The 14127-nt window shown below is 33.0% G+C and overlaps 1 protein-coding gene across 1 annotated transcript in view; it reads right to left on the minus strand.

Annotated features, from left to right (window-relative positions):
* Positions 1-5281: 5281 nt before the first annotated feature.
* Positions 5282-14127, minus strand: part of LOC134700558 (uncharacterized) — a 77426-nt gene continuing 68580 nt past the window's right edge. Inside the window, exons 7-10 of the mRNA XM_063561937.1 lie at positions 11627-11778; positions 9061-10281; positions 5823-5853; positions 5282-5289 (exon numbers count right to left, since the gene is read on the minus strand). Of these exons, the coding sequence (XP_063418007.1) occupies positions 5282-5289; positions 5823-5853; positions 9061-10281; positions 11627-11778 (1412 nt within the window). The remainder of the gene's footprint in view (positions 5290-5822; positions 5854-9060; positions 10282-11626; positions 11779-14127) is intronic.

The following is a 14127-nucleotide window of genomic DNA, read 5'->3' on the forward strand; positions in this document are numbered from 1 at the left end:
TCACCACTGAAATGGGACATGGTATTAACAAAAAGCAAAAGTAAAAACGGTAAAATCCATCGGAAATTGCTTAACACCAATTGTCCTTAAGGACAAAAAAATGAGAATATTCAATGTAATTGTATAAGTTTAGTTGTGTATAATATTTGCATTAATGAGTATTCAAATAAATGTTTCAACTTCCCTTTTTTATTAAGTGTATATAATTCTCTTTGACATAACATGAACAGCATGCTTACATGATTTGTATAACAAAGAAGACTGCTATTGAGATAACAATCCAGCAGAGACTTTGATGAAAGAAACATTTCACATTTGGAAGTCCACAAAAAAATTTGATCTGAGCAAAAGGGCAAATATTCCCCAATCAAATTTCATATCATACAATTATAAACTATCGATGAAGTTGGTACATGATATTTATATCTTTACTGAGGCCACCGATCAACAATGAATAACTAATCTACATGTATGGGGTTGATATAAAAAAAGAAGATGTGGTACGATTGACAATGAGACAACTCTCCACAAGAGACCAAAATGACACAGAAATAAACGATATAGGTCACCGTACATCCTGCAATAATGAGCAAAGCCCATACCGCATGGTCAGCTATAAAAGTTAATGCCCTGAAATGACAATGTAAATATTCAAACGAGAAAAACTAATGGCCTTATTTATATTCAACTAGAGCCTGTGTCGCTCACCTGTTACTGTATTTACTGATGTCAGCCATCTTGGTTGGTAGGCGGGTCATTAGATACTTTTTGTTAAAAATAGATACCCTTAGTAATGATAGTTTTTAGAAAAGAAGATTTTTGTACAAGTTACAAAAATGACGAAAAGTTATTCAATATTGACAATAAAGGACAATAACTCCTTAAGGAGTACTGTGACAATTTTGGTCATGTTGACTTATTTGTAGATCTTACTTTGCTGAACATTATTGCTGTATCCTTTAAGCTGTATTGCTTTCGGAATAAAGTATTATTTATTACAGTTTATCTAGATCTCTATCTATAATAGTATTCAAGATAATAACCAAAAACTGCAAAATTTCCTTAAAATTACCAATTTTAGGGCAGCAACCTATAGACATATAGATCTTATTCTGATGGACATTTAAATCTTGAAATTTTTGCCCTTAATGTCTTTGTGTCAAAGATATAAAGCAAAAACTGCATTTAACCACTATGTTCTAATTTTAGCCATGTCGGCCATTTTGTTTGGTAGGTCATTTTGAAGACACATTTTTAAAACTATATACCACAATTATGATTGTGGCAAAGTTAGTTTAAATTTGGCCCAGTAGTTTCAGAGAAGAAGATTTTTGTAAAAGTTACAAATAATGACGAAAAAAGTTGTTAAAATAGACTATAAAAGGCAAAAACTCCTTGAGGGGTTGACTAACTATTTTGGTCATGTTAACTTATTTGTAGATCTTAATATCTGTCTGTATTCTGTATCTGTATTTCCCACTTGTGAAATTAGGATGGGTATGTCACAGATTCCTTTCGGCTATTATGTGACGGGTTGGTCTGCGCACAATTAGTCGCGCTTGCTGAGGATTGCTGATTTAAACTTCTCGGGGTGGCGCACACTACTGAGTCTTCCAGATGGTTCCAGTTTATTGCAGTGCCCACAAAAAGAGAGAACTTGTATTGTTCTGTCTTACTGGTTGGAACTATGACCGCACGTTTGTTGTTACGGACTTGGTGGTCTATAATGTTTTTTGTTACAAAGTTATTATATGTTGTTGCTTTGATTTGTCTCTTTGGTCTGTGAAATTTGATTAAATCGTCAGGAGGAAGCGCTGGTATCTTTCCCTCAGCCACTTTGAAAAAGAATATCAGTCGTTGTTGTTGGCGTCTTGATTGTAATGACGGGAGCTTAAGTTCTTTTAGCATTTTTGTCATACATCCTTCCTCTCTTGATTTATAGTCTTTGGTAATGAATCTAGCACCTCTCTTTTGTATGGATTCTAGTTTGTCATAGTCTTTTTGGGTATATGGGTCCCAAATAATTGATCCATACTCCATAATCGATCGTATGAGAGCTATATATGCTGTTTTACGGCTTTCATTAAGACAGTGTTGTCGGTTCCTTCTAAGGAATCCTAGGGTAGAACTGGCTTTGTTACATGTATTTGTTATTTGTTCTTTCCATTTAAGATCTTCTTCTATTTGGAGTCCTAGGTATGGGTTGGATGACACTTGTTCAAGCGTGTGGTTGTTAAGGTTGTAAAATCGCTGACTTTTACTTTTCAGGATAAGCATAAAACATTTTTTGGCGTTGACGCACATACCCCAGTCGTCGGCCCGTTTTTCTAGTGATTTGAGATCCTCTTGTAGTTTGTTATGGTCATTTTGGTTTTGATTTCCCGGTAGAGCAAACAGTCGTCTGCAAATAGTCGTACTGATGAGTTTACTGCCTCTGGGAGATCATTTATGTGACACAGGAAGAGGATGGGTCCTAGTACCGTTCCTTGGGGGACTCCGGATTCAACTGAAGCATTTCTTGAGTTTTCTCCATCAAGTTGGACTCACATTTTTCTTTCGGTTAGGAATGAAGTTAGCCATTTGTGGATATTTCCTCTAATTCCATATTGGTCTATGTTGTGCAAGAGTCTATCATGAGGTACTGTGTCAAACGCTTTTGAAAAATCCAGAATCGCAATATCTACTTGGTTTCCTTTATCGTAGGATTGTAGCATATCATGGATTGTAATGGCAAGTTGGGTCTCACAAACATATCCAGATCTAAAGCCATGGTGTAGTGATGTTAATACATTATGCTTTTCCAGATGTTTAAGTATATGACGGCATATGATGTGCTCAAGTAGTTTACATGGTACTGGTGTCAATGAGACTGGACTGTAGTTTTCGGCCGCATGTCGGTCTCCCTTCTTAAATATGCTAGAGATGTTTGTATTTCTCCAATCCTCTGGTAGTGTACCACTGTCTAGTTAGAGCTGGAATATGAGTGTTATTATTGGTGCCAGATGTTCGGCACATTGTTTGATTACTCTGTTTGGTATGTTGTCAAGATCTGATGTTTTGGATGGGTTGACTCTCTGTAGCAGCTTTTTTACTCCTTCTGATCAGATGGCTATTTGATGTATAGAGTCTTTTACCCTGATGTTTGTTTTGGGTAGTGTTTTAGTTGTTCCTTTTGTGAAGACGGACGCAAATTGCTCCAGTAGAATTTGCGCCTTCTCCTTACTGTCGTTTATGAGCTGTCCATGTTTCTTTAGTGGTGCAACTTATGTTGTCCTGTTTCCTTGACTTAACATACTACCAGAAGGGTTTTGTGTTGTTCTTATTCATTCCTTCAATTATAGCGTTGTTCTTATTCATTCCTTCAATTATAGCGTTGTTAATATAATTGTTTTCTGCTTTCCTTATTTCCCTTTTGCATGTTTTTTGGAAATGGCGGTAGTTTGTCCATGATTTTGTTCTTTTGGCCTAGTTACACAAGGTTTATTTCAGCATCTTTTTGATCTTTTGTGTTATCCATGGGAGTCTGTTGTTGGACTTGACTATTTTTGATGGTATGTTTTTATCAAGGCTGGCAAATAGGTGTTTCTTGAACATCAGCCATGCTTCGTTGACATTTTGGTTGTTTTGGATACTGTTACTTATCTGTGATAAAAGTGAATCTAGATCTTTATTCACTTCATTCCAGTTGGCTCTTGCCCAGGTGTAGACTTTCCGAGAATTAGATTTGTAGTAGAAAGGTTTGATGTCTGTATCAGTGATGATGATTGCAGGGTTAGAAATACCTGGTATGTTTGTTGATGTTTTCATAAGTGACGGGTTTGTTGTGAATACAAGGTCCAGTAGGTTGTTTTCCCTTGTTGTTTCTTCGTGGAATTGTGTAAGGCCAAATTGAGTTGTGATGTTTACGAGCTGTTTTTGAACTTCTGGATCTTGAGCATCTTTCCTAATGGTGAGGTTGTCTGGGCAGTTGAAATCGCCTGCAAGTATGATGTTACTACTTTTGTTCTCCTCTGTGATTTTTTCCAGGGATTTTTCTAGTTCTTCTACTCTGCACTCTTGCGGTGGTGCCATATGCTGCAACAATCGCAACATACTCCCTCTGTTGACCATGTAACGGGTCTTTTACATACACCACATGGGAAGACATTTGCTGTTTTTGGACCGGGATTTGTTTCAATGTCACCTGATAGAAGTATGATGAGCAGTGCTGTTGTTAAATTCTGCCTTGCATGTATTGGTAATGATATTGGCCTTCTTCCGCTATGATGTAATTTCGGGTTTAGTAAGTTGACTAGATTTTGTTTTGTTGACCCTGTATGTGCATTTATGATATGCAGAGCTAATGAGCTGGCTAGGAAAAGCCTGATTATATACTTAACATTATTGCTGTTTACAGTTTATCTCTATCTATAATAGTATTCAAGATAATAACCAAAAACTGCAAAATTTCCTTAAAATTACCAATTTTAGGGCAGCAACCCAACAACAGGTTGTAGGATTCATCTGAACATTTGTGAGGTTATAGATCTTATTCTGATGGACATTTAAATCTTGAAAGATTTGCCCTAAATGTCTTAGTTTCAAAGACTGCATTTTACCACTATGTTCTAATTTTAGCCATGTCAGCCATTTTATTTGATAGGTAGGGTCATCGGACACATTTTTTTAAAACTTTAAACCACAAATATGATTGTGGCCAAGTTAGTTTACATTTGGCCCAGTAGTTTCAGAGAAGAAGATTTTTGTTACAATTTCTGACAATTTTTGTCATGTTGACTTAATTGTAGGTCTTATTTTGCTGAACATTATTGCTGTATACAGTTTATCTCTATCTATAATAGTATTCAAGATAATAACCAAAAACTGCAAAATTTTCTTAAAATGACCAATTCAGGTGCAGCAACCCAACAACAGATTGTATGATTCGTCTGAAAATTTCAGGGCAGTTTCTTGACCTGATCAACAATTTTACTTCCCGTCAGATTTGCTTTAAATGCTTTGGTTTTAAAGATATAAGCCAAAATATACAATTTACCCCTGTGGTTTTTTTTAGCCATGGCGGCCATCTTGGTTTGATGGCCAGGTCATCGGACACATTTTTTAAACTAGATACTCCAAGGATAATTGTGGCTAAGTTTGGTTAAAGTTGACCCAGTAGTTTCAGATTTTTGTAAGTTTACGGACGACGGACGCAGGACGACGTACGCCAAAGTGATGAGAAAAGCTCACTTGACCTTTTGGGTCAGGTGAGCTAAAAATGAATGACACTGGTGATGACACATTATAAAACTGTAATCAATAGTTAAAACTTCTTTTAATATATAACTTGTTTACCCATCTCTAATTTCTAGCATTTTCTATAAGTTGCTCCTTCTTTTGTACTAAATAATATTGCTTTGGCAAGTGCTAAACTTTCATTATTTTTTTTTCAAATATATGGAAACATATTTTTTAGATAAATAACATCAAAATAAACAGGAATGAAAATGACAAAGATACAGCAGTTTGTAGGAACTATTTAGTAGATTTAATAGAAACGAAAAACTATATTACAAGAACATTAGTTATTTTGTAATGTTATATTATGTTTTTCTTTGATATTTATGGTTCTACAGTATTCGATAGGTTCTTATTTTTTTTGGAATAGAGACCTGTACTAATAATTTTAACTTTAGATCTAAATGTATAATATATATTTCATAGCTTCTTGTTATTTTTTGAATGTGATTGAAACTAATTTGAGTATTTAATCTATTAGGTAGTTTTTGCCTCGGTGACACAAAAGGGAACACAAATGCATACCAGGTTAAATGTAACCTTACCTGCTGCACTAGGGTCAAACTGTATTTGTTCCTGTGGAATAAATGAAGGATACGTTATAGAGTTTGAAACAGGAGTGCACATGCGAAATGTATTGCCTCCTTTACTGACTATTGATTTTTTGTTGATAGTCCTACAAGCACCACATTAACTTTACATGATTCAGGAATATAAAGTGAAGGTCGTATAAATTAACCCTTAAATACATATACACCAAATGTTATCTTCCATACACTAAATATAGTTGACCTATTGCTTATAGTATAAAAAAACATATCAAACAATGCAAACTTTTTATTGACCAATAAACTATGAAAATGAGGTCAAGGTCAAATAAACCCTGTCAGAAAGATATGTTCACCTTGAAATCATTACATTGACATATTGCTTATAATATCTAATAAACAAGCTTACAAATGAAACTTGACATTGCTCATTAGACCATACAAATGCAGTGCCGGTCAGATGATACCTGCCAGACAGATATATACACATTACAATAATTACATACGCCAGATGTAGTTGACCTATTTTTTGTAATGCAAGAAAAACAGACCAAAACACAAAACTTAACACTGAGTAATGAACCTTGAAAATGAGGTCAAAGTAAAATAAAACATGCAGACTAACATTATACGACACTTCCATACACCAAATATAGATGACAACTTGCTTGTAATTTAAGACAAATAGACCAAAACACAAAACCTTGATTAGTAAATGAGGTCAAGGTAAAATGCTTAATGTCAGGCTGCCAAACTCATTGTAAAATATTTCTATACACCAAATATAAGTAACCTATTGCATACAGAATTGTAAAAAAATCTTAAATACAAAAACTGAACTTAATCCACTGCACAAAACGAAGAAGGGTAAGATGACAGCATCAATTTGAACATATACAACTCCTTATATACACCACATAGTAGAACTATTACTCATAGTATCTTAGATATGTACTCTACCACAAAAACCTAATCTTGTTACCTGATTCATGACATGATGTTGAGGTCAAGTGAAAACTGTATGACAGCCATTAGAACCTAACAAGCTATGCACAAACAAACGAACGGACGCACATACACATGCCAGTATACCCCTAGGTATGGCATACAAATAGATGTCACTATTATGTAAAATGTCCACTGTTTAAATTTTCAATCACTATCATTGACACTCCAGGCATTGAAACAATACTAAAAGTACTTTGTAAATTAATCCCTATATATTATGTAAACATAAATGATAGGCATGACAGGGCCTTGTAATTTACTAGAAGCACTAACCATTCATCTAGACATTTTTTACAAAATTGATAGAGACCACCAATAACCTAACCTATACGAACTTTGAAGCCCGTATATGACACGGAAACCAGGCGTAAAAAATCATACTTTATCCGGGCGGCATTGCAATGTTTACAAAATGCATGTCCAGGCGTCAACCAGGCGTGAACCAAAGAGCCAAATTTTGAGAAATGTCCCATGATCCTTTAAACAAAGCATTATGGGTATTTCTATTTACGCCATACCAACAGTTTAACGCCCGTAAGAAAACTTACACCTGGCTTATTTCAATTTACGCCAGGTTTACTGCTTTTTTATACGCCCGTAAGGACTACAAATGTATGTTTCATGCTCCCTTACGCTTGGATCTAGACACTTAACTACCACTTACGCCTGGTTTACGCCTTATTTCCAGGCATAATACACCTTATAATTTCGTACGGGAAGTGTTAAATTGACGATTTCAGGTCAAAATTAGGTTGCTTATTAATTTGCTGCACATTGTATTTCAAGATTATATACACAAATGAATCGAATTGTTAGTCCTCAAATGGACACAGAAAAGGAAAACTCAAAAAGAAATTCCGTTATCAATGAAAAGAAAAACTAAATTCAGTTATAAGTTATAAACGGAAAACCAGGAAATTAATTTGTAAAACGATTCCTTCTAGATACTAGTTTTGATCATACACAAGCCTCTGTCCACGTTTGGTACAAACATGACAAATCAAGGATAATTTGTTTAAAACTTCAACCATAGAGTGAATACAGTTTTAGCTAGCAGAGAAGTCAATCCATTAGTAAAATACGTATACATAGGAATTTAGTTTTACAAAATTTACTTCTAGATACTATCTTTTGATCATAATCAAGATTTAGTCACAATTTCATAGAAATCTGACATGGTTCAAGATAGTGATTAAAAAATAACCACAGAGTGACTATTTGTGCACGCGGCAGATCAGGACAGCATAATGCTTGGATCACTATGGCTCCTTTTTGCGACAAATGTCAAAGGCTCGACAAAAATAAGAGTAAATTTAAATTAAAAGTGCATGAGAAGGGATGGGTAAAATATGAAGAAATTCCACACTGCAGAGAATTGTTTGAACTTTCAAAGATCCTAAGAAAGGAAGATATGCGAGTGGAAAGGGTTTAATATAAGTTGCAAAACTTGTTTCCCATTCAACTAAAAATAAATATTTTCAAACTAAGAAATGAAGATATAAGATGCACAGTGACATCAGGAACATTGAACTAGATTTCGATTTCGATAGAATTAACTTTAAGATGTTGTATTGCTAACAAGAGAAGGTCTTTTGAACATAATTAAAACTCTTTCGTGTAATGCTATAACTCCTTTAATGTATACGATATGCTAATATATTACATATTATACATGTAATAGTATTTGATAATAATTCTAAATACTGAAATAATTCAAAAATTGTCAGCTTAAGATTTCAGATTAAAACACATAAAGTAGAGAAAAAAAAGAAAATAATCAACTAAGGACAATTGCTCTTGCATGAGTCATATAGTAATTGTCATGCAGAGAAGGTGTCAGATCTTGATATAAAGTAGAGGATCATAGAAAAGATTTATAATAGCGACCTATGCTAATTGGTAACAATACACTGTATAACCCTATTTACCAGGTAGCAAACAAAAAAAGAGTATGTGTCAATTTTGAGAAAGAATTTATATTTTCCATTGCTGATGGATCTCCAATGACTTTTTTTTCCATCAATGTCATTGATGATAGTTAAACGTTTTAAGACATCTGCATTATAATTGAATATTTCAAGGTTTTTTATCGAATCTTACAATAGCAATAGTTAAATCAAAATATTGCCTTTTCGATATACATTTGTAGAATGTTGATAATATAATGTTATTTCCTATGTAGAAACTTGCAATCAAATGTGTCTATTAGGTGTTTAAAATCACTTACCGTTGATGCCTGTTTGTGTTGATTTGACCATTCATCAAGGAACAAGTGTTTAATTTGACATTTATCACATTGATATGCTGTTATAGGCTCTTTAATGAATTTGTTTGGTCCTGTCACATTCTTTGGCTCAGTAAGTCCACATTCCCAGGTTTTCTCAAATTTTACATTTGACATTTTGAATCTTGTATGCATAATGGTGTTTAATTCCTCTGTCACAAAGTCGGCAATGTATTTGTACAAGCCTTTTATAATGTCTACTCCAAATTCCCAAACCTGAATCTGAATAATATTTGGATATGTCATTACAAGTAATTTTCTATATTTTGTTGCATCTTGTAATTCAAAGACAGCAGTGCTTTTAAAAAGAGCAATTTGTCTTTCCTTCTGTCCAGTGACAACCCTCTCTGCAATGTTATATTTCCTGCTAAGTGAAGCAATCAAATGATTATGAAGATGTGGAGGTAGAAATATAAATCTGAAACACATCCAAGTTGATCTTTTACCAATATCTTTTGTCACATTAAACATTTCATGAATATCAATCTTAGGTTCTGCTTTAATCATACAAGGTACATAGTAGTAAGGAATTTCATTGGCTATCTCTGATTTGTTTGAACGTATAATTATATCAAAATTTTCCATTACTTTCAGAATATATTCTTTGTGATTGTACAAAATGGTTGTCTCTTTTTTAAATATATCTTCTAACACCTCATTATTCAATTTGCCTGTTTTGTAAAATTCATTCCACTTTCTTTGGTTCTTTGTACTAGCTTGGAATTTCTCTGCTGTAACAATACATTTAAAAGCATCAGACAGCCATTGTGTATCTAAAATAATATTCTCTGGGAGATCCTTAAAATAAACTAAAGATCGGAGTTCATGGTGCAATTCCAGAAAAAATACGAGTTCTTTCTTACTTAAAGGCATTGGTGTATCAGTTGAAATGGCCTCAATTTCACGATAGGAAATGATTGGGATTTTTTTTTTCTTTTCTTGAAGTAGTTGTTCCAGTTGAATAAATTTTAACGGATAATCTATGTTCCAGGTTCTCATTTCTTTGGCTAAATTTAGAATGTTTTGTCGTATCTGCTGGAATGCACTGCGATCATTGTCCGTATTGGAAATGAAGTATGCACACCTCACATGACCACGTTCATCATCAGCCAGTTCATTAGTGTACTTTAACAGGTTTTCTCTGCATGCTTTCTCAATCTTATTCTAATTTAAAACAAAACATATAACATTAAATAATCTTTTTTTCAAATATTGAAAAACAGTTGCTTCATCTGTATGTTATAAAAAGAATACAAGTGTCCATTTAATATTATATCTTTTTTTATTATAAATCTGCTTTATTTGCTACACGCTGAGAAAACACGTATAAACAAGGGTTAACAGAATGACAGTAATGGTATAACATTGATGACTAAACATGAATATTTGTCTAATTACGTAAAAAAAGGACATTCTATTTCTTTAAAATATTTTAGGTGTTTAAATCAAATCTAATAAAACATTAACAAACACATAGAGATGGTTTGTAGTCTTTAAAGTAAGAAGTCAACTGTAAATTTCAGCCATGTTCAGAGGCGAATTTAGGGGGTTAGTTTTATAGGGAATCACTGAAGCGTGACGGAATTTCCTCCTCCCCCCTTCGGCAGTCAGTGGGCCCCCTTTTATGAAAATTTCTAGATTCACCACTGATGTTGACATGATCTCACCCTGCTGTCTATTTTAAACGTTCTGTTTATCTGTTATAAGTCTGGGAATAATATTAAAGAAAATTAAAATAATAGATATAAGTCATAAAAGGACAATAGTTTCTACAATATGCCATCTAACAGTTTTATCGTACAGATGAGCTTTACATTGTGAACATTTTACCACTGTCAGATTTTTTTAAAATAGGGTTTCAAATCTATAGGCAAAACTTGCATTTCACCCTTTTGTTCTCCCTTCAACCCTGTAAGTCATCGTGGTTGGCTAACTGGATCATTAAGGAAGTCTGCTGCTCAGTTTCACAATAAATAACTTTCCATGAAACTAGTATATATTGATAGGGGATTAATTAAAGATTAAAAAAAGCAAAAAAAAATTAGGGGTCAATGTGCTTGTTTTTGAGATATAAGCCATTGAAATTTTGGCGGGAAAATGTTCTCTCTGACTTTTCATAGATTTATCATTGACCAGTTAAACTTCTAAAAAACTAACAAAAAATAAATAAAAATTTATAAAACTTTTGCAAATTGCATATAATTATACATGTAAAAGATTAATAAAAAGAAAAATGGGGGTTCATGGATAAAATTTTTAAGGCATTCAAATGGATTAAACCAGAGGATTCCGAAAATCTGACAAAAATTCCAAAACATGACAAGCAAACATCCTTAAACAAATTAATTCCACACTTAATCCAAAATGTTTTATTGTACCCGTAAGAAAATACAAAAAGAACTTATATTGGTATTAGTAATTCCACTTGAACATAATAAAGTAATCCCTTAAAGACAAAAAAAAACAATAGCATTGTCTAAATATTTTACAATGTGTAAACATGATATACCGTGTCTGTTTCCGAGGTCACAGCATCTTTCCATGTGCCGACAATAACTATGGGTGGATCATTATCACTTAACGGTTTCTTGTCAGATTTATTTTTTATCTCTTCCAGTCTACTGTAGCAATGTATTGAGTCAATCCATAGTCTGAATAAGGCTACAAAGTCAAAGAACAACTGTTATATATATAATAATTTATTAAATGTTCCTACTAAGTATGACAGCAGAAGTTTTAGGATATCAATTGTATACAAATAGTAAATCGATTCAGAAGACACAAATCAAAATAATCATTGTAACAGCAACTGAAGGCATGACATTATATACATCTGTTCACTCGCAAATATTACACATAATGGTATTGTATTATCAGCTTCGGTGTTGCTCTAAACAATTTAAAAAAAATATTTGTGTAAAAAGAATATATAGGTGACTCTCTTGAAAAACAGTTTATACACTGTGTCTTGCTCACATAACAAGATATGATAGGAATGGAAATGAGACAACAATACAAGGATGTTAACAGCCGTTACTTAAGTATATCAGTATTTGATAAAACATCTTTATTTGTGTATTGTTTAAATACTGCTGTGCTATCATGATCTTTTTAAAGGCATTGAGTTAACGTTGTAAACTTCAACCAGAATACTTGAGATATTATAAAACGCTTTCATGCTTTAAGAGTGGTAATTTCTTCAACTTAATATTAACACCTGAGTCAGGTATTTTGTTAAATAAAAATTGAGTATTAATACACAGTATAGTGAAATGTAATTCATCCTTGAGATTGCATTGCCGTTTATCTACAACATATTAAGTTACTTTATATCAGGATACGGTCATTTATGGAAATGAGTGTACCCCTAGCTTTGTATGTTAATGCAAACTTTTAGACCAATGAGAAGATGGGGTTTCTTAGTTGCTGCAGTGGAAATCTCGTTCCCTAATTGTTTAGTGAGATTTAGTAAGAGAACCAATCAAAATAGAGCGCTCATTTCAAAAATGTCCAATCAGAAAGTTCATTAATTAATGTTGGGTCTTTGTTCTAACAGTTGCGTGTCTTTATAGGCATTCAAGCTAATTCAGTTGCATGAAGCAGAAGCATTATATTTTTGCAGTTAGAAAATTTTAAATCCCATCCTCACCCACCCTTTAAAAGGAATAATATTGGTTTATTATCATTTTGTCAATTTATTTTGTGTATATAAATATGTTTAGAGTAGTTTGACTTACAAGAACACACAGTTTTGTATAATATGTAAGCTTTTATATGGAATACCACAGATTGTTCATTAATTAATTTGTGTATTGTTTGAAAACTGTACTGTTGTTTGTGGTTTTATTAATATGAAAAACTAAGCATTAAACTGTGGTTCTTTTCCCAAACATGTGTTTGTTTTACTAGTACCCAACTGGATTCACTGGTTTCTAGACTGCATTCCGAGCAGAGTAGGTCAGGTGCTATTCTGCATCTGTTCTGATCCGGTCTAGATTCCAACACATCATACTGTCAGTTTAAGGGTTAAGGGGGGGAGGGGCCTATTTCTAAATGCTGTAGATTAATTTACTTTGTTGATGTAGTGAAATACAGTTTTATATATTAACGACACTCTTGCATGTTTATTTGGGATTTCAACACGTTAAACAATTTACATATAGTCCCTGACATTAAGAAATTCCAATAATTCCATTATCCAACGTAACCAAAACTCTAAGTAAGTTTAGACATTATCTGATAGTGAAAATCTTGAAATCAATAATATGAACCCTGTTAGACATGCATTATTCACTAATTTAAAATGATCACCATTTATTATTAAAATTAGATTTAAAATTTAGAATGCATGTGATATTTAAATAGATTGTTACAAGTATGTTGCACTTTGTAAATACAGCTGTTTTTCAAAACATGCCTGTTTTGGAATATTCTTAGAAAATTAATTTATTTACATATTGGTTCCCAGTTATGCTCTCTGTGTTGTATCTCACAGAGACATAACTTTGGACTGTTATCCGTGAATACACATATGTATACATTTGTATATTGTTAATATTGAAATCTGTGATAACCTTACAGTCGCGGTAGGGGTAGTTGAGACAATTAGTGTTAGTTTAATCTTTGAGAAGTTCAGGGCATAAACACGTTGAAAATATGACACACAGCCCTATATTTTGACCTTTGAAAACAATGTGGTGCATATAAATTTTCAATTCAAGGATGATTGTTTTCAAAACTTCATAGTAAAAGTGGTGGTTTTTGTCGAAGAAGAAGTTCCTATGGGAAATTGCATTGTTAATATTTATAGAAATTCAACCTCCAATAAATAATATGGAAATCCAACTGTTCATTCCCTCTTTCAGATATGTAATGTTCAATTGAACATGCATACAACATTTTGGTTATGATAAAAGTTGTTAACCACGGTTAAGACAAACAAACATATTCATATGATAAATAATAATACTATATGATATTATCACATTTGTTTGAATGTAATCAATATAT

This window comes from Mytilus trossulus, unplaced genomic scaffold, assembly GCF_036588685.1.
Source record: "Mytilus trossulus isolate FHL-02 unplaced genomic scaffold, PNRI_Mtr1.1.1.hap1 h1tg000158l__unscaffolded, whole genome shotgun sequence".
Taxonomy (NCBI): domain Eukaryota; kingdom Metazoa; phylum Mollusca; class Bivalvia; order Mytilida; family Mytilidae; genus Mytilus; species Mytilus trossulus.